This window comes from Synchiropus splendidus, chromosome 16, assembly GCF_027744825.2.
Source record: "Synchiropus splendidus isolate RoL2022-P1 chromosome 16, RoL_Sspl_1.0, whole genome shotgun sequence".
Taxonomy (NCBI): Eukaryota; Metazoa; Chordata; class Actinopteri; order Syngnathiformes; family Callionymidae; genus Synchiropus; species Synchiropus splendidus.
The window spans coordinates 7,436,991-7,454,646 of record NC_071349.1 but is presented as its reverse complement, the minus strand read 5'-3'; the positions used below and the strand labels follow the sequence as shown (position 1 = coordinate 7,454,646).

Here is a 17,656-nt window from a genome sequence, read left to right as displayed (position 1 = left end):
GGGAGGAAATCAGAGTGGTTTTATAAGGTGTTATTGCTACCGGGCCATGGAGAGCTGGACTGTTGCTAAAGGAGAAGAATGTCACAGCTGTCAGACTTCCTTTCACCTTGAACTGAAACGCTCTTAAAACGGAGCATCGGACCAGAGAGGAGCGAATTGTGGGGTGTAGAGGTCAGACGGCGGTCCATGAATCACAGCCGGGCTGATGCTTCTGAGGTGCTTCAGGTTTGTGGGACCAGCCATGAAGACCTGCTGCTGCCTGTCGGCTCCTCTATTTACTCAGTGCTTATAAAAGACTCCAGTTCATCCTGCGCCGCTACAGAGGTCCATCTGTGACCAGCAGGAGCCCAGACGCACCATGGACACAGCCTTTTCACTCACGCTGGCTTTTACTGCTCTTATCTGCGTCAGATGGATGGGACTGTTTAAACTTAGTGTGAGTGGGCACTTGACACTGCAGGCCACAGCAGGAGAACACTGGAGCGGAACTGGTTTCATGGAGAGATGATGCTGCCGAGACACTTGGGTCAGGATTATTTTACTGAGGGTGGTGATGGGGACTGAGTAACTTATATCTGCTGTCAGCATCAACAGGTACAGTGTTTCGTGTTGTTCAAGAACTAGATTTTGTTCGGGGTCCAGGAATCTGAAGGATTCCTTGTTGTAAAACCTGAAGGAGACCATGTTGTAAACTCCCACCCAGGGAATGTGCTGCAGATGCAGCGTGGATTTGTTGTCCATCTGGAATGGACACCAGTGTTGGGTCACGCAACTCCGATGCGCGCAACGAGCTCACAGAGCAATTCCGGCGTCTGTGCATGTACCGCTTTAAGACAATCACGCGACTGTGTCGACTCTGCAAAAATGCACCGAACTTTATAAGGAAGCGCAACTGTCAACAGGATGCAACCGCCGAAACAATCTAATCGCATGGTTCCTTGTGAACATCTTTGTGGATTATGAAGCAGCTCCAGGGGAAACGCCATCTGGCACCATAATGTAAACAATAATGTATTTATTTCAATCTCTACCCAGTTTGTCTCAGATTTTCTACTTGTCTTATTCTGTTCTAATTCAAATTAATTTCAAGGTATAATTTAGATGATGAACTTTAAAAAAAAAAAGTCCACACACATCCTCATTCACATAATTTTCACGTTTTTCACATTATGGTACATTTTCACATTATTTAAAGATGTGGAATAATACTAATATAATACTTGATATTATTATATACAGTAAGTCATCAAATCAGTGTCAATTCAGTCTGTCAAGTTGGTGGCCTGCAGGGATTTTTAGTCTCCAGCAGGTGTCAGTATTCAGTGACACAGTATCAGCACAGTGTGTCACTGTGTGGAAACGCTTCATGATGCCTCATTTACCCATCACTAAGACAGAACTGCCAGTCACATGCGACAGAGGTAGTGGTCAAACAGGTCTCAGATATCTGCATGTGGTTTCTCCTGGCCAGGCCTCGGACGACAGCCACATCATGTTCATCAACACCATCCACAACAACCAGACGGACGTCATCACCAGGAACTACATCAACATCACCTTCGTGTGCCGTTACCCCGTCAGCTACATGGTGCAGCCGCCCAGCGGGGAGAACATGATCCGGGTGGACGTCAGGTACCTAGTCCGTGAGGCCCGTCCCAGCGGCTTAGTGGTAACACAGTATTCCCTGTGGTTGTCCCACAGAACCATCACTCTGAACACGGAGGACGGGAACTTCTCAGTGGCCATGCTGCTGTTCAAAGACGAGGCCTTCCAGGACAGGTGGACGACCGTGCCCTCCCTCAGCCTGGATGACAACATCTTCGTCAAAGTTTTCATGGTAATCTAAATCTGGGCGGGAGAAAAGCGTGGCTGCAGGTGCAGGTTTGCTCTGCTGTGCTCAGGACTCAGTAGAACCACATGCTTCTTCTGATTTACAGCGTGTGCAAACACTTCATTGTGAAATAGATTTTCACAATCTGATGAAATGCTAAGTAAAGCGGCACTGTTTCCTGCTGTTGACAGCTATTTTTGGCTCAAGCACGCTGTTCAGCAACATGTTGTGTGCTGGGATGTTGCCGGCAATCCCGGGAATCCAACACCTGACCCCGTGACTGGGCAGTCATGTGAGAGCCTGTTGCAGAGGTTGGCCACAGCTGTTGTTTACCTGCTCTGATCCATGGTGCTGTGTGTGTGTCACAGATCCCTGCTCACCTCCTGCTGCGTGTGGAGAGATGCTGGGCCACGCCCTCCAGTGACCCCTACAGCAACGTCCAGTACACCTTCATCAGAGACAGGTGTGACGCTCACTTTCGTGGGCCAATGAAGCTCAGCGGCTGCCTGACTCAGCAGATTCTGTCCCTTCGCAGCACCACACACACACTGCTGAATTCTTCTTCACAACATTCCATGCTCGCAGAGTTATTGCTGGTCGTAACAATGACACTAGGCAGGAGGTTGGACTCGCAGGCTGACCTCACCTGCTTTCCTGAGAAGGTGGAGCAGCATAAAGCTTGAAAAGGAGACCGTCTCCCTCGAGGGAAAACAAACACTACAGGATGTTTGTGGTCGACACAGTGGCACACATCACACCAGAGTGGACTCATGTTTCCGCTGCACATGATGCAGTTGGACTATTTCAAAAGACACAGGCATCTGAACTCACAGTCCTGGTTGATTTTTAAATCTGAGGCAAGGGTGCTTAAAGAGCTGGCGAGGCACCAACTCTCTGCGTCCGGTCAAGTGACCTGGACACACATCACCAGGTTCACAAAGGAAGCAAAAAGAGTCATCTCCCTCCTGTTTTGCACTTGCGTGTGTCGAATCTTTGACCTCACGCAGCAGCTTTGTGTGCCCCTGCAGCTGCCCTGTGGTGAGGAACCAGCAGACTCTGAGCGTCCTGAGGAACGGCCAGGGTCCCGAGGCCATGTTCAGGATCCAAATGTTCAAGTTCGTGGGCAGCTCGTACACCAACGTCTTCCTTCACTGCAATGTTCAGATTTGCCACAACGCTCCGGGACAGTGCCAGCCGGTGAGTCAGCAAGTTCCTGAAGCCCTCGCCCCAAAATATCCTCCCCGACCAGTTCAGACAAGCAGCCCGTCTGTACATGGGAAGCTAAATATAGAAGCGATCTTGGCAGTAGAGCAGTTTCAGACACATCTGCAGTGTTGTCTTGTGCTGGGCAGAACTGTTCCAGTGAAGAGGGTCTGATCCGGACACGGAGAGACGTCCCTCTGTCCCACACCGTCTCCTACGGACCGATACGCCGGCTGCTCAGTGACAAAGCTAACCCCAGTACGTGGTCACATCCACTATTGACTCGGCTCTGACATTTATTTTACGGCACTATGTAAACATAACCTTCTGTTGTAGATGCTGGCCAGCTCCCCGCTGTGGAGACCTTTGTCCTGGCCGGCCTGCTGGTCATCCTGCTGCTGATCACGGCGGTGTTTGGGAGGTTGTGGGTTCGCTCCCGGCGTTTCTACCCGGCACGCGAGGCCCAGCTGACTCTGTCCAACATCCACCACCTCTCTGAGGTGGCTTCATGAGACACTTCAATGACAGACAAACCAGGAGCTATGCTGAATAAAGAATACTTTTCTTTGAACATATTTTCCTTAAATGATTGTCCATAGTGTTTATGTTGTCTTTGACGATTTTGAATTCTGAAATTAAATAATTCTGGAGGATCATTTCACCTCTAAAGATCTGAACATACTAGTTGTTTTTAATTGACCTCATTAGTTAAACTATAATGACTATGGAAGACAATGCCTGCAACCACACTGTTTTTTTTATCTACAGAACGCGTTTTAAAAATATGTGCATATGTGAGTGCAGTGCGCTCGGTCCGACAGCAGGTGGCAGTAGCGTGTGACGTGAGAAAGCGAATGAGAACCGTTGGCAAATCCACGTTTTGTCACCGTAGTTATTTACAGTGACAAGATCGCATGCTGTGTTGAACAAAATTACTAGTTTCTGGCTGTTGTGAACGTATCTGGTCACGTGACTGTGCACGCATCGGGACAATGGAAATCAATGTGGACATCTTTCGAACATTTATAAATACAGACAAGGCCGGAACAGCAACAAAATCAAATCACTTCCAAGTTTGAAAGGTTTTGAAAGTTGTATTGAGATTTTGGAGTGATTCTGTTTACAAAAAAAATGCGTCCTGATCGTGTTTCAGTCATTGATAACGAAGTTTCTTATGAAAGGACGCTTTCGTCAAGATTCTCTCCAAGCCTTTAAATGATGTGTAGATTTATTATTGCTCGTTTTTGTGTACCCATACAAGGAGGCTTCCGCGTGAGCGTGACTGACGTACAGATGTCGGCGGGTATTTCCCAGTCGGCTATTTAAACTCGAGCAGCCCACTGCGAGCGCTCATGTACGTCATGACGTCAGCAACGTGCGTGCGGCGGCTGTGTGCAGATCAACACAAACTCAGAGCGACTCTGGTGAACCGAGGAGCCGGCTTCATACTGCCCTCGCCCGAGGACCTTTTGGATCCCAACACTGGATTGTGTGCGTGCGTGTTCACACAACTCACCTCTCTCATGACGGTAGCGCTGGTCTGATTTCCGGAAGTCGAGGAAAATACGGTGCTCTAGTCGGGTAAGCCAGCAGCTAAGGGGGATGCTAGTGGAGTTAGCATAGTTGCTTGCCTCGTTTTTTTATGTTCTTATGTTTTAAATTCGCGCTGTTGTGTGTTGCAATGTACATGTGAAGAACGACAGCGTGTGGTGTGTTTAGTTGCAAGGTAGTGTGAAGCCGTTGTTGAGTGTGTGCCGAGCATTGTTGGCTAACTGCAGCTGGACACAACTCTCCTCTGTTTATCCAGGCGAGGACTCGGTGTGGAGCTTTAACTGCCTCCTGGTGTGTGTGTGTGTGTGTGCGTGCGTGTCCACACATGGCCGACTTGTGGTTGTTTAGCTTGTGTGCCCTCAGGCTTCTTCAGACTTGTCCCCCCATCTAAAAAGCGTCCTCTCCGAAAAGGTCAAGAGCCTTTTCCTTGAGGTTCCACAGAACCGGCGTGACCACGTAACTGAAGACGAGTGTTGTGAAATCTAACTCAACTGCGTTTGTGTTGAGTAAACACGGAGTAACCATGTGCTGCGGCACTCGTGTGTTTGTGTTGCGCAGTTGTTACTACTTTTAGCGTTTAGATCTTTCATTACAAACGCAATGGTTTAAACCTGTTAGATAAGAGTTCCGATTATATTTTGTCATTCACTTTGGTTTATAAAGATTGTGTAACTATTTTTTTTTCAGCTGTAGTTTCAGGTTAAATTCAGGTTGCATTTTCCTTCCAGTTCTGTTTATGCATGGTATACAATGTTAGGGTTTTCACCTCATGGGAAGGGCAAGTGAGCAGATTTAGCATGGAGATGGGATGAGATTAGAGTGGTGTGGCTGAGCTCTGCCAGGCTGAAACACTGAGGAGGATGAGTTGACGCTGCCCCGACACTGTGGCTCAAACTGGTGATGGGTTTAGTTCTGCCATGTTTAGTTGTATGTTTCAATCTGCTCGGCGAACAACTCCCCTGACACCAGCTGTTTTGGGCTTCTCCACGCTGTAGTGAGAATTACGAAGCCGCTTCCCCCCAAATGAGTTTGTCACTCTAGATGAACGTCTCATGACTGCATTCTGGTGAAACACTGTTCTTGGTAGAGGAGTTCGAATAAACACTTGCTTCACCAGGCTTTGTTTATTGGTGCCCCTCCCCCTCTGGTGTTGTAACTGCCCACCATTATCACTCATGGAAGTGCCCCATTAGAAAAATCTGAAAGTGAACTGTAATTTTCATGAGTGTGTGGCTTTGATATCTGTAATGTAACTGTGAATTTACATACTACCTTTTATTGGTTACATGGTTTTTGTAGCTAATACAAGGCCTGTTTTTTCTTTCCTTCCAGGGTGGATCACTGACCCCTTTATCTTGCCTGCGGAGATAAGATGGAGGTCCTGCACCCTCACTGCCTTAAATGCATCAATAGAAGATGCATGGTGAGGCCAGAGGCTGATGTTTCCTGCGACCTCATTGGCTGTCCCCTTGTCTGCGGTGCAGTTTTTCATTCCTGCAAGTTAGAGGAGCATCGGCTGTTGTGTCCCTACGAGCGGCTGCCATGTCTTAACCGCGGCTTCGGCTGTCCCTTCACCATTGCCCGGGTCAAGATGGCTCAGCACCTGGAGTCCTGCCCCGCTAGTATAGTTTGTTGCACAATGGAGTGGAACCGCTGGCCGGTTAGCTATGCTGATCGTAAGTCGTACGAGAACCTGAGCAAAGACTTTGAGGTGGAGCAGCTGGACATGGCTTTGGCCCTGCAGGACCAGAGGATGTTGCTGGAGTCTTTGAAAGTCACTACAAACGTGTCCAAAAATGGAGATAAGGAAGCGGATGAGAAAATGGCCTCCGGAGGAGGAGAGGTGGTGTTGGGTAACGGATCCATGGAGATGGAAGATGAGCCTTATAATGAACTGTACAGAGCTTCGGTGGAGACCAGCAGGAGTCTGGCAGCAGCTTTAGACATCCTCACTAACTCTAAGGACATCGATGTGATTGTGGGGAGCATGAATAGAGACAAGTCTGAGAAGAATGGAGCCCTGCACAGCGGGGAAAACGGACACTCTGATTTAGCGGCAGAAAAGAATGTGGACATGCAGGGCAGTGACTCGGACTCGGAGTGCGAGCTAGGCGCGGTGGGAGGCGTCGACTGCGCGGTTGGACCGGAAGGTGACGAGTGCGTCGACTGGGTGGAGGAGAATGAGTTGGTGGAGCTGTTTTTCAAAGAGGAAGACCTCATCGATGAGCAGGTGGACGACAGCAACCCAGTTTGGCCAGAGATGCTGCCGGACTACATGCCTGTCGAGGTGTTGGCGCCGCCTGTGGTTCCACAAGCAGCACCGGTGCCCTTGCTGCTCTCGGATCATGTGAGGAACAGCTTCTTACAACATTTGCCCAGCGAACTGCGATATCGGTGTTTGGAGCGCAAGCTGCAGAGCGTGGAGGTGCTGCGAGGGATCAGTATGTTTACATTTAACGGGCGCCGGGCTCTACTGTCTGACCCGTACCTTTTCCGGGCCAAGATGGAGGACAAAGCGGTGGACACATCTGACCTGGAGGTGCCTGACGACCCCATGGGCCTTCATGGTATCGACCTCATTACAGCAGCCTTGCTCTTCTGCCTTGGCGACTCCCCGGGGGGGCGTGGCATCTCGGACAGCAGGTTTGTAGATGGCTATCATATAGATTTCGGTACGCAGACGTTCTCATTCCCCTCTGCCATTCTGGCCACCAACACCATGGTGGGGGACATTGCCTCCGCCTCTGCCTGTGACCACGCCAGCCCCCAGCTCTCCAACCCCAGCCCCTTCCACACCCTCAGGCTGGACCTGGTGCTGGAGTGTGTGGCACGCTACCAAACCAAGCAACGCTCCATGTTCACTTTTGTGTGCGGGCAGCTGTTCCGGCGAGACGAGTTCTCGTCACATTTCAAGAATGTGCACGGAGACATTCACGCCGGTCTCAACGGCTGGATGGAGCAACGCTGCCCCCTGGCTTACTACGGCTGCACATACTCGCAGAGACGCTTCTGTCCGTCTGTCCAGGGCTTCCGGATCATTCATGACCGCCATCTTGGTTCATTCGGCGTCCAGCCTGGTCTCCCGCTGAAAACTGGAGACGGCCATGTTAGAAACAAGCATCACATCGCAGCTCAGGCTGACCAGTTCAGCAACCTACCATTTGAGGTGCTGCAGCACGTGGCTAGCTTCCTGGACAGCTTCAGCTTGTGTCAGTTGTCCCGAGTGTCCCGCACCATGAGGGACGTGTGTGCCAGCCTGCTCCAGATGCGTGGGATGGTCGTGCTGCTGTGGGAGAAGAAGCGGCGCGCGGATGGTTCCACCACCTGGCAGATGACAGATAAGGTTTGCTCCCAAAGTTTTCATCACTTCTGCGTACCAACGTGCTTTCTGCTCCTCCGCAGGTGTGGAGATTCAGCACGGCCTTCGGGACGGTCAACGAGTGGAAGTTCGCCAACATCGCCAGCATGGCCGACCACCTCAAGAAGTGCAAGTTCAACACCATCGCTCGCCGAGAGGAAGCCATCCCACTGCCCTGCATGTGCTTCACCCGCGAGCTGACGAAGGAGGGCAGGTGTTTACGCTCGGTGCTGAAACCTGTCGCCTGAAGCGTCACCCTCGATTTTACACTTGCTGCTCGCCGTCAAACTCCACTCAGTCAGGTCGAGAAGGATTTTCTGACCCTCCGCATGTTCGCACAACCACACACAACCTTTTTTCATGTCGGTGCATCAGCCTTGCCTTACAACCCGCTCAACAGGAACCTGTTTAGGCCTCTGATCTTCAGTGACAGGGATTCATCCCTGAGTCACTATGGTTCAGTATTCCACTGAATAAAATAGAGGGTTGTGATACCAGTTAGAGTCTGGTACCGTTAAAGCGGGACTAACCAAACTGCTCCAGTAGGGGCAGCTGTGGGAGCGTCTGTCTCAACCAGACGGCACACACAGGTGTCAGCACCTGAGTCTTCTGACTCCCTCCACGTCAGCCCCTCTTGCGACCCTTTCTGGAACAGTTTGGTTACCGCTGCTTTGTTAATGGTAAGACGACGCAGACCCCAGGAGGACACGGCAAATTTGGAACCCAAACCTGGAACCCCTGAAACAAAAGGAGCCCCAGCTTCAATTGACCTATTTTCAGCTGAAAATAATCAGTCTCTTGTAACTTGCTGAACCTTTTGATCAGACTTGATCACAGACACCTTCGAGGAATTCCTTCGAGAGAGTCGAGATGTTGGTTGTTTGTTGACACGACTTCATTTACTCCAAGCAGGTTGACCTTGCTCCTTTGGTGTCCAGAACTGTAGCTGCTTCAAACTTGTTTGTACCGAATCTTGCCGGGTCTGGACCTTCTTCACTGTGGTCTTGACAGTCCTAGCGGTAGCATGAACATGACTGTGGTCACTGTTAAGTCGCACACAGAACCAGCAGTTCCATCCTGGGTCCAAATGTAGCAACTCGCGACCACTATGGGGCGCTGCTTTCCGTGTCCTGCCTCAAACCCTGCAGGACAGGCGTTTAAACAGAGAAGCGATGTGTAGCGTTTGACTGTTGGTTCTGTTGGAGCCGAGTTCTCCTTCGAGCGGGTCAGTTTGTGTGTGGATTCAGTGGTTCGAGGAGGGGCCATCACAACCTGATAGTTCGGTGTTTGCTGCGTCTCCCAGCGGAGGCCCCTCCACTTTGACCACTCTGTCATGTCTGACGTCATGCCTTTGGATTGACAGTGTTCTGTCTGGTTTCTCTGTGATATGAGCGCCTTCACCTGGGACTGCTGGGAACCGCTCCAGTGTTTTGTTGCTGAATCTGGACTCTACTGAACTCTACTGACCCCTCATGGCCATTCACCGCTGCTCCATTTGTTGATTATCGGCGCTCATCCATCACTAAAGCGACCTTAGTGTGTTGAGATTGTGTTTCAAAGTGTGGCACCAATGTCTTTCTGACCTGTTGCTGCTGCCCATGTATCAACAAGCCCGAGCCCGTTCGTCTTTGGAACCGTGCAGTATTGGACTCCTTGGCTCATGAACAAGAGGGGCGTGGCTGTGTTCACAGCGCCAGCATCCCAGACTCTCCCACTGGTGCCTTCTTTGACCTCTTTGAGTTGATGACCGTTTCAAAATCATACTCAGCCACTTTGATCTTACACAGTCCGGATGATGGGCAGCAGACGGAACATCCAACTCCAGCCTTGTTTGTCATGGATCCTCTGTCTCAGCACGGTTGTTATTCCTGCGGGAAATAAAGCCACTCGGAACAGAGATGAGCAAGGGGTGGAGTGCACCTTCATGTTTATGGACCGGCCGTGTTCTGGTTCTGTTTTACTTCACACTTTTGTACTGCTGCGTTCAGATGGAACGTCTGCCTGTTGGACTTGTATTTGAGTATTTGATTTGCACACTGATGGCGTGTACTGTAAGAGAAGTGCTGCGGCTCTCCTCAGCACCTGCATGTGTTCTGGGCTCTCCCAGCAGCCGTTTACTGTGGTTCATGTCTCAGGCACACGTCTGCGCTCTTCTCATCACAAGCAGACTTGTTTTATTTTATCTTTTGAACATCCAGACTCCGTGTCCGAGTTTCTGTCACTCCAGTGTTTGTCACCTGATGTTTGACTTTTGTAATAAACAGGCTCCTGGTTTTTCACTGCCCGCCTCTGTTTCTGACTCAAAGCTGCTTTTTTCAGGCACTCTGGTTTCCTCCCACAGTCCAGACTCGCACAAAGGTTGTGGTCCCTGCTCATTGCGCTGTGATCACGCGTTTCTAGTTATCAGCGTTCATAGCGTACTGTCGCCAGTAGATGGCGCAAAGGCTCTTAAACGTCTTAGGAATTGTTTCGGTTTTCTTTTCTTAATCGTGTCAATCATTTTCGTGGCGCTACGTTGAAATGGTCATCTGAGTGTGTGAGAAAATAATTTCACTCGTTTGAAACGCTCCGAAAATGAATTCATCTTTGAATTGAATTGTCGGAATGCAAGTCCCATGAGACGCATCAGACCGTCACCGTCCATAAAGCGCTGAACAGTTGTCGCTGTGTTCGTATTATTGGCGACTAATGATCAGAGTTTGTTGGTTCCTGGAGACGTCAGCTTTGATGACTGCAGGGAGTTTCCCTGAGCTCGACTCAGCGGCGCAACATGAAGGGCCCACAGCAAACAGTCGTCATGGAGTCCATTCAGACCAGCCATTGTGTGGAACAGAACACCTGCTGCACATGCAGGGGTCGGACAGGTTCGTGTCTGCCAGAAGGACTTGAGCAACAAGGTTAGCCAACACAAACCCGGCTCACCACAATCCATTACCCAACTCTTTAGCAACACACAGTTCCACTTTGAAGGTGTAGAAACTTTATTCTGAAGACAAGCACGGTGTACAGCAACGCATGACATTTATAGTCGCCTCCCGGTATGAATCACACCTCAGTGTTCCGGTGTGAACTGACTTCTCATCAGCACAGGAAGTGGGGGTGAGTGTGGCGCACTGTCTTTCGTCGTCGATCCCTGGTCGTCCTAACAAATCCAGACATCTCCCGCAGCTTCTAACAGCCACACAACATGGATTCAATTCCCTTCTCCATCAATAGAATAAATAAATTACAAAAATCCACTCCAGGATTTCCCCCCTCCCGGTCTGTGATGTTGCTCCAGCTGACCTCCCAGTCCTCACTCCCAGATCAGCTCATCACTTGCAGCAAGGGAAGCAACAGCAGAAGAGCTTCCTACACGGGTTGTTCCGCTTGTACACGACAGCTTTCTTGAACTGCTCAGAGGCCTTGTGGACGTAGTCCTGCGTGCCCAAGACCTGGGCCTCGATATTGTCCAGCATGCAGCCCTGCTCCTCCACCAGCAGGGCCATCTGGAAGAAGAGCTCGTGGATGTCCCTGATGCGGCCCTCCAGGTCCAGCAGCTCCTTGTGGCGGTTCTCGATCTCGCTGAGCGCGGAGCGGGCGCTTCGGCCCTCCAGTAGCAGGTTGTCGGAAAAGACGTTCCACTTGCCGCTCTGCATCATCTCGTCGATCTGCTCTCTGGTCACCACCTGGCCCATGATCTCTGCCTGCCGCTGGATGCGTCTCTTGCAGTTCTCCATCTGCGACATTTCGGCCGCGTGATACTCGGATATCTCCTTCTGGAAGGCGCTCATCAGAGACACGTGCTGGGACTTGACCATGCGGGAGAGTGCGGCTGAAGCCTCCTGATCGTCCTCCACCGCTCTGCTGCGCAGCTTCTCCAGGCGGGCGTAGATGGCTTCTCCTCTGGCTTTGATGTCGCGCCCGATGGCGTTGGCATCTCGCTTGATGCTGCTGATCCTCCGCATGGAGGTGAGGAACCTGGCATTCTGCTTCCCAAGACTCTTCACGTCCATACGGAGATGGAGGATCTCCTTCCTGATGGACTGCGCCTCCTTGTAGACGGCCTTCATCTCGTCCTCTCCCTCAAACACCACCATATATTCCTCCAGCTTCTCCCCCGCCTCCAGGGTCAGGCTGTCATTCTCCTCTTCAAGTTTGGAGGTGATGGTCTGCAGCTCGAACAGTCGGTCCCTCATTTCACCTGGAGAGAGAGTTGGGGTTCAGTAGACAGACACGTCACACACAGCTACCCACACTCTCACTTCACGGCTGCCAGCTGCCTTCATACCACCCACAAGACAGTTTCCTAAACTCACATAAATCCCATAAAGGACTGCAACAGTTCTCAGAGACAAAGGTTCAAGTCAACTCAGCGGTGAATTGATCATATTTTGGATGCTGCTTTTCTCAAGAACTAAGTTGTGGAGTGTTTTTGTAGTTGTGTTATCAAGTGTTCCCTCATCTCACCACGTTAAAAAGATGATACCAGGAGTGGGGTTCGAACCCACGAGGACTGCTGTCCATTGGATCTTAAGTCCAACGCCTTAACCACTCGGCCATCCTGGTGACAGGGAGGAGTACTGTGTCAGGGGCTCTGCTGATGCACTGCGTGTGACGCTTCAGAGCGATTCACAACCGATGGCACGCTACATGCAGAGTCAGAGTGATAAGGCGGAAGCTCAAACAGGAAAGACACGTGACTGAGATGACTGGGACTGAAGCGACAGCATAGATGTCGTGTAAATGCGAGGTCAGTGAGCTGATGGTGTGTTGGCAAGCTGGAGCCAGTGCATCATGGCACTGAATGACAGCAGTAACGGAGGCTGTGGTATCAGAGGCACGTCACTGTCACTACCAGTTTTTCTACAGTTCTATTGCAGTTCCATATTTTTATTCAATAAAGCCCAACAGTCTGCTTGGAAGGCTCTGAGCCTTGGTATGTGCATGCATGTCAGCGTCTAGTCTGTCCGGACTAAAAGTGATGGGAGACAGCGAGGGACCTCTACCAGGAGAGGGGATCGAACCCACGAGGACTGCTGTCCATTGGATCTTAAGTCCAACGCCTTCACCACTCGGCCATCCTGGTGACACGGGCAAGACTGCTGTGACTCAGACTCGCCGTCTGGAGCTTGCCTGATCTAGTGAGTGCACGTGGTTGGATGAGAACACTGTGCTTGAGCGTTTGAATACAGTGCGTCGGCCAGGACTGAAATAGTTCACGTTGCTAGTATGTATTTCCCAGCTCTTTTTTTTGGTTAATGTGACTCCATTTCAGTCCATTCAGGTGATGGGGTTATCATTTATCACTCACACGCAGTAACTTCAACCTTGTACAGTCTCATTTCTCAACAGCATTTTTTTCCATCTCAAACATTTAAATCTTACAACTGTTTTCACAACTATTATTGATCTGTCACACTTGTTTACACTAATGTGACTCTTGTTTTTGTGTTTATTGCTTTTGCAATGTAGTACTCTGGTCCTGCTCACTGTGGGATACTGTGGCATTGTTTGCTTCTGCACTGCCTCGACTAAAACCTGTCAGTCGTTGACTCACTTAATGACAGAAATATGAATATAGTGAGCGTTCTCTCTGAACGTCAGATGGGAAAAATGTACAAAAATTGATCCAGAAACACGCCACCTGCTCAGCAAATAAAATAAGAACCACATGCAGTGACTCACTATTCAGCTTTGACTCTCTGATCCCGACACACGACAGCAATAATCCCGTGTAGAACGTCGTATGTAACAGACGCCGTTTAAGAGATAATCTCTGACGCACTGGCCGCGGGCCAAACACCTCCTCATGTCTCCTCAGTACAGGGGTCAGAGGGGCCCCAGAGAGCGTCAGCCCGCGGCCCCTGTGGAACCTACTCCAGCTCCAGGTCAGGGGGAAGAAAGACGGTTACACTGGTGTCAAAAACTCCCGCTCTCACGAGACGAACAGCCGTCTAACGGAACATCGCGCCTCTCGCTACCGACCCGTTGAAGAGTCATGTCCCCAGAAGAGTTATTTATCCAGAGAGACTGGCAGTTGTGTTGTCAGAGCAGCTCACCTGGTTTGGTTGATTTCGACTCTCTAACAGGAGGGAAAGCGTTGGTTCATGCTTCTCTCGGGACCGATGGTGAAACTCGGCAGCATCTCAAGTGATGCTCACAACGCGGAAGGCCCGCCCCCTCCTCCGTGACTGCGGAAGACGGAACTCGCTCGATCTCAGGCGGTGATCTGACGAGTTCACCGTCGTTGAGACAAGTTTCGACTCCAGGAAACAGATTCGACCTCGGTGTCGGGGCACTCGCCTGAACTGCGAATGAGAGTCACAGCGCGGGAACAGCCCGCTTCACCCCGCGTCCTTCAAGCACCTGATCCACTTTGGTTTGGGAACAACCTCAACAGCAGAAGTTCATTTAATACCCCAGTCTCCAGCAGGTCACCCCTTCACTCAGTTTAGACAGTTAATTTTACACTCCACTCTTCACTTTTTCATTTCTAAAAGTGATCAATTTACCTCTTCCTACCCTTAAGCTTTGACAAACCAGCATGATTTAGATTTTTTTTTTTTGCAGAAGATTATGAAGTGCGGTGAAAGTTGCCGTCCTGTTGCGTGACAAATAAAGACATTTAATCTAATCTGTTATGGTTCTGGAACAACATGACAGTGAAGAAGGAGCTTAGCAAGTGAGATTGTAAAACACTAGTCTCAGGTTTTTGCCTTAAAAAGCTCCAGGCTGCAATGATTTTAACAAAATATGCTTTATATGCAAAAAGCAACACAAACTGATGATAAAATAAGCCCATCTTTTATATGCTGATGTTCCATGAGTGGCTTGGTGTAGTGAGCCCTTATTGTTTTGTTACAGAGCTCCTCACAAGAGCGGAGCCTGACGGACGTTTGGATGGGCACAGTCTGAGATACTATATAACTATATACAGTAACATCTGATGTGTTCCACAGGGTCGGAATGTAGTGTGTTACATAGTGTTCAGGTGACGGGCCGCTGCACTAGTGAGTTCTGCTTTCTAGTTTAATCTATTATACATTTAAACCATGGGAATTTGGACATTTATGAAAGGATTCAGAATCGTTTATGTCCGAATCGCAACCCTTGGTGGCAATATTTGTGGGCAAATGTGAGCGTTGGGCGTCGCACATGACTTCAGCTCAACAAGGAGAGGGGCGGGGGAAAGGAGACTATTGTGGTGAGACGTCTGCAAACATGGTTATCAACAAAACACAATCATCAGTCATCATTGGTTCTATGATCATTCATAGACGGCTTATGAGTATCAATATTATGAAAGTGGATCAGAAGCCATTCCTGTTCAGCTGCTCTCTCTGAGCAAACAGTCATCACGTCAGCACGATCACACTCAACAACACTCCTGTCACAGCATCTAAATTGGGGCTGGAGATGGAGGTCCTTCTCCCTGGTGGCCATCACAGGTTCTTCAGGCAGGGGAAGCAGCAGCAGAAGAGCTGCCGGCAGGGGTTCTTCCTGTCGGAGGCGGTCGCTCGTTCCAGCTGCTCCGCCCCCTCCTGGACCGTCGCTTCAGCTGTCAGCACATTTTTCTGGATGTTCTCCACCATAGCTCCCTGCTCCTGAACCAGCATGGCCACATCCATTGACAGCTCCTGTATCTGCTCCATCCTCTTCTCCAGGTCTAGCAGGTCCTTGTGACGGCTCTCAATCTGCACCAGAGCAGTGCGGGCAGTTTTCCCCTCCACCTGGTCACTGAACACCTTCCAGTCTGGACTCTCCAGCATCTCCTCCAGCTCCTCCTCACTGGCCACCTTGCCCACCACTTCCAGCTGCCTCTGGATCAGATGCCGACATGCCTCCTGATGCCTCCTCTCTGTGTCGCTGTAGCTGGCCATCACCTCCTGCAGAGCCTGACTGAGACTCTGGTACTGTATGAGGGCCACACGTGTGGCTGGGTGACCACGGCCGTGTTGGGACTCCAGCACGTCACGGACCTTCTTCAGGCTGTGGAGCCTCTGGACAACACGCTCTCCGCCGTGCCTGATGTCAGCTCCGATGGTGTTGGAATCCTGCTTGTCTACTTCCTGGTGTGAGGTTTGGTTCAATGTCTGGTAGTTCACGATCTGAAGCTGGCTGATGTGGTTCTGGATCTGCTGGATGTCCTGCTGGATCTGTTCAGCCTCCTGCAGAACTTCCCTCAGCTCCTGATCGTGAGGTGATGTTGCGTCATGCTCAGACAGGGAGTCCAGGTCCACCGCCTGCACCTCCTGGAGGTCTCTCAGAAGGTCCCTCATATCTGGAGAGACACAGGCGACACACCCTCAGAACCACTGCAGAACTTTGGTTTTCTGTTCTTCAAACCAGACTGTTGACATGTCCAAGGTGTCCCCCGCCTCTTCACCGGTACCTGGGATCGACTGCAGACCTCACTCACGGAACAGTGGTTCAAAATGAGTCTGAGATCACTTTTTTATCGAATGTCCTGCTTTAAACTACAGACCCTCGAACACAGACACCTCATAAAGACTGACTGTTCTTACCGTTCTATTCTTCCGACGATTCCTCTCAGCAGTCGAGCAGATTTTAAAAATGTCGACCTTTATCTCAAACTCACCTGATGTGAGCGAAACACAACTGTCGACATTCCTCACACATCACATGTTCACCCACCAGGAAATATACAACTGACACAAAGTATTGTGTTTTACACTTTATCAGCATCAGATGATCTATGTGAAACGGCTACTGACTCTTCAAAACAGGGGAGGCATGGGACAAAGTCGGGGGTCTTCTTTTGCCATTCTCACGAGCCGTCTTCAAAAGCTCAACTGAGTTCATGTGTCCAGAAGCAGAAGACAAAGTAGGATGGAGAAGTTGTGACTCAGCTGTTTCCTTGAAAAGACCTGATGTGTGAGTGAGAACAGCAGTTTGACTCATCGTCCCACTCAGTTCTTCTCTGTTTGACTTCCACTGCTGCAGACGCCTCTTCAGACACCGGGGTTGGCTCTACCCCCAGGCCCTCTCCGGGGATATGTGGAAAATAATCAAATGTTTATTTGTTTATAAGTAAAGTTAATGAGTCACCAGCGAGGGGTGAATGAAGGCACTTGAATATAATCATTAAAAACATTTAATATAATACACGCCACTTCCACTAGGTGTCAGTGTTTCATCGGTTTGACAATCTCCCAGATGAAAGAAAAGTTAATTTTATGAAGAAATGTGACACTAACACAGTAGCTGGCGACAAAAAAAGTTTCAAACAGTCTTTGGTTAGATAGTCGGACCCGAGGATGATGACAATTGACAATTTAAACACAATTCTCCCAGCTCTGCTTGAAGACAAGCTTCACCAGCTCGATGTGCCTGACTCCCTCTGCAGATGGATGACAGACTTCCTGACCAGCCGGAGTCAGCGGGTGCGGCTGGGGACGACTGTCTCCGACACTCGGACCCTCAACATCAGGTCTCCTGGGAGCTGTGCTCTCTTTCCATGGCACTAACTGCTGCACCTCCAGCCACGAGTCCGTAAAGCTGATCAAGTTTGCGGATGACACCACCATCATCGGGCTCATCTCAGATGGAGATGAGTCGGCTTACAGGAGGGAGGAGGAGCGGCTGGTGTCCTGGTGCAGCCACAACAACCTGGAGCTCAACGCCCAGAAGACAGTGGAGATGATCACAGAGAGGAACAGTTTCTCTGTCCCCTCTCATGTTGGCTGGTTTAGCCATTCCTATTGTGGACT

The 17,656-nt window shown here is 50.1% G+C and overlaps 4 protein-coding genes and 2 non-coding genes across 8 annotated transcripts; 2 read left to right on the top strand and 4 right to left on the bottom strand.

Annotated features, from left to right (window-relative positions):
• Positions 1 to 2,522: 2,522 nt before the first annotated feature.
• On the top strand, positions 2,523 to 3,674 carry LOC128747683 (pancreatic secretory granule membrane major glycoprotein GP2-like). Its single transcript, XM_053845738.1, has 3 exons — positions 2,523 to 3,028; positions 3,184 to 3,292; positions 3,371 to 3,674. The coding sequence occupies exons 1-3, from the start codon at positions 2,924 to 2,926 to the stop codon at positions 3,544 to 3,546; spliced, it is 390 nt and encodes a 129-aa protein (XP_053701713.1). The 5' UTR covers positions 2,523 to 2,923; the 3' UTR covers positions 3,547 to 3,674.
• A 743-nt stretch (positions 3,675 to 4,417) lies between these two features.
• fbxo30a (F-box protein 30a) lies at positions 4,418 to 10,209 on the top strand. 3 transcript variants are annotated; one of them, XM_053845183.1, is made up of 3 exons: positions 4,418 to 4,525; positions 5,918 to 7,928; positions 7,988 to 10,209. In XM_053845183.1, the coding sequence occupies exons 2-3, from the start codon at positions 5,958 to 5,960 to the stop codon at positions 8,189 to 8,191; spliced, it is 2,175 nt and encodes a 724-aa protein (XP_053701158.1). In that variant the 5' UTR covers positions 4,418 to 4,525; positions 5,918 to 5,957; the 3' UTR covers positions 8,192 to 10,209. The 3 variants fall into 3 exon arrangements, with proteins under 3 accessions (XP_053701158.1, XP_053701157.1, XP_053701154.1); XM_053845182.1 differs by having other exon boundaries at positions 4,438 to 4,529; XM_053845179.1 differs by having other exon boundaries at positions 4,438 to 4,615.
• Positions 10,210 to 10,950: 741 nt separating this feature from the next.
• LOC128747610 (syntaxin-11-like) lies at positions 10,951 to 14,109 on the bottom strand. Its single transcript, XM_053845597.1, has 2 exons — positions 13,985 to 14,109; positions 10,951 to 12,126 (listed from the first exon to the last, which is right to left on the bottom strand). Exon 2 carries the CDS (start codon positions 12,119 to 12,121, stop codon positions 11,258 to 11,260), a length of 864 nt encoding a protein of 287 aa, XP_053701572.1. The 5' UTR covers positions 12,122 to 12,126; positions 13,985 to 14,109; the 3' UTR covers positions 10,951 to 11,257.
• trnal-uaa (transfer RNA leucine (anticodon UAA)) lies at positions 12,409 to 12,491 on the bottom strand. Its single transcript has one exon. It is a non-coding gene; the product is annotated as a tRNA-Leu (tRNA).
• trnal-uaa (transfer RNA leucine (anticodon UAA)) lies at positions 12,929 to 13,011 on the bottom strand. The gene has a single exon. It is a non-coding gene; the product is annotated as a tRNA-Leu (tRNA).
• A 257-nt stretch (positions 14,110 to 14,366) lies between the features above and the next one.
• On the bottom strand, positions 14,367 to 16,520 carry LOC128747665 (syntaxin-11-like). Its single transcript, XM_053845708.1, has 2 exons — positions 16,451 to 16,520; positions 14,367 to 16,206 (listed from the first exon to the last, which is right to left on the bottom strand). The coding sequence occupies exon 2, from the start codon at positions 16,202 to 16,204 to the stop codon at positions 15,368 to 15,370; it is 837 nt and encodes a 278-aa protein (XP_053701683.1). The 5' UTR covers positions 16,205 to 16,206; positions 16,451 to 16,520; the 3' UTR covers positions 14,367 to 15,367.
• Positions 16,521 to 17,656: the final 1,136 nt, after the last annotated feature.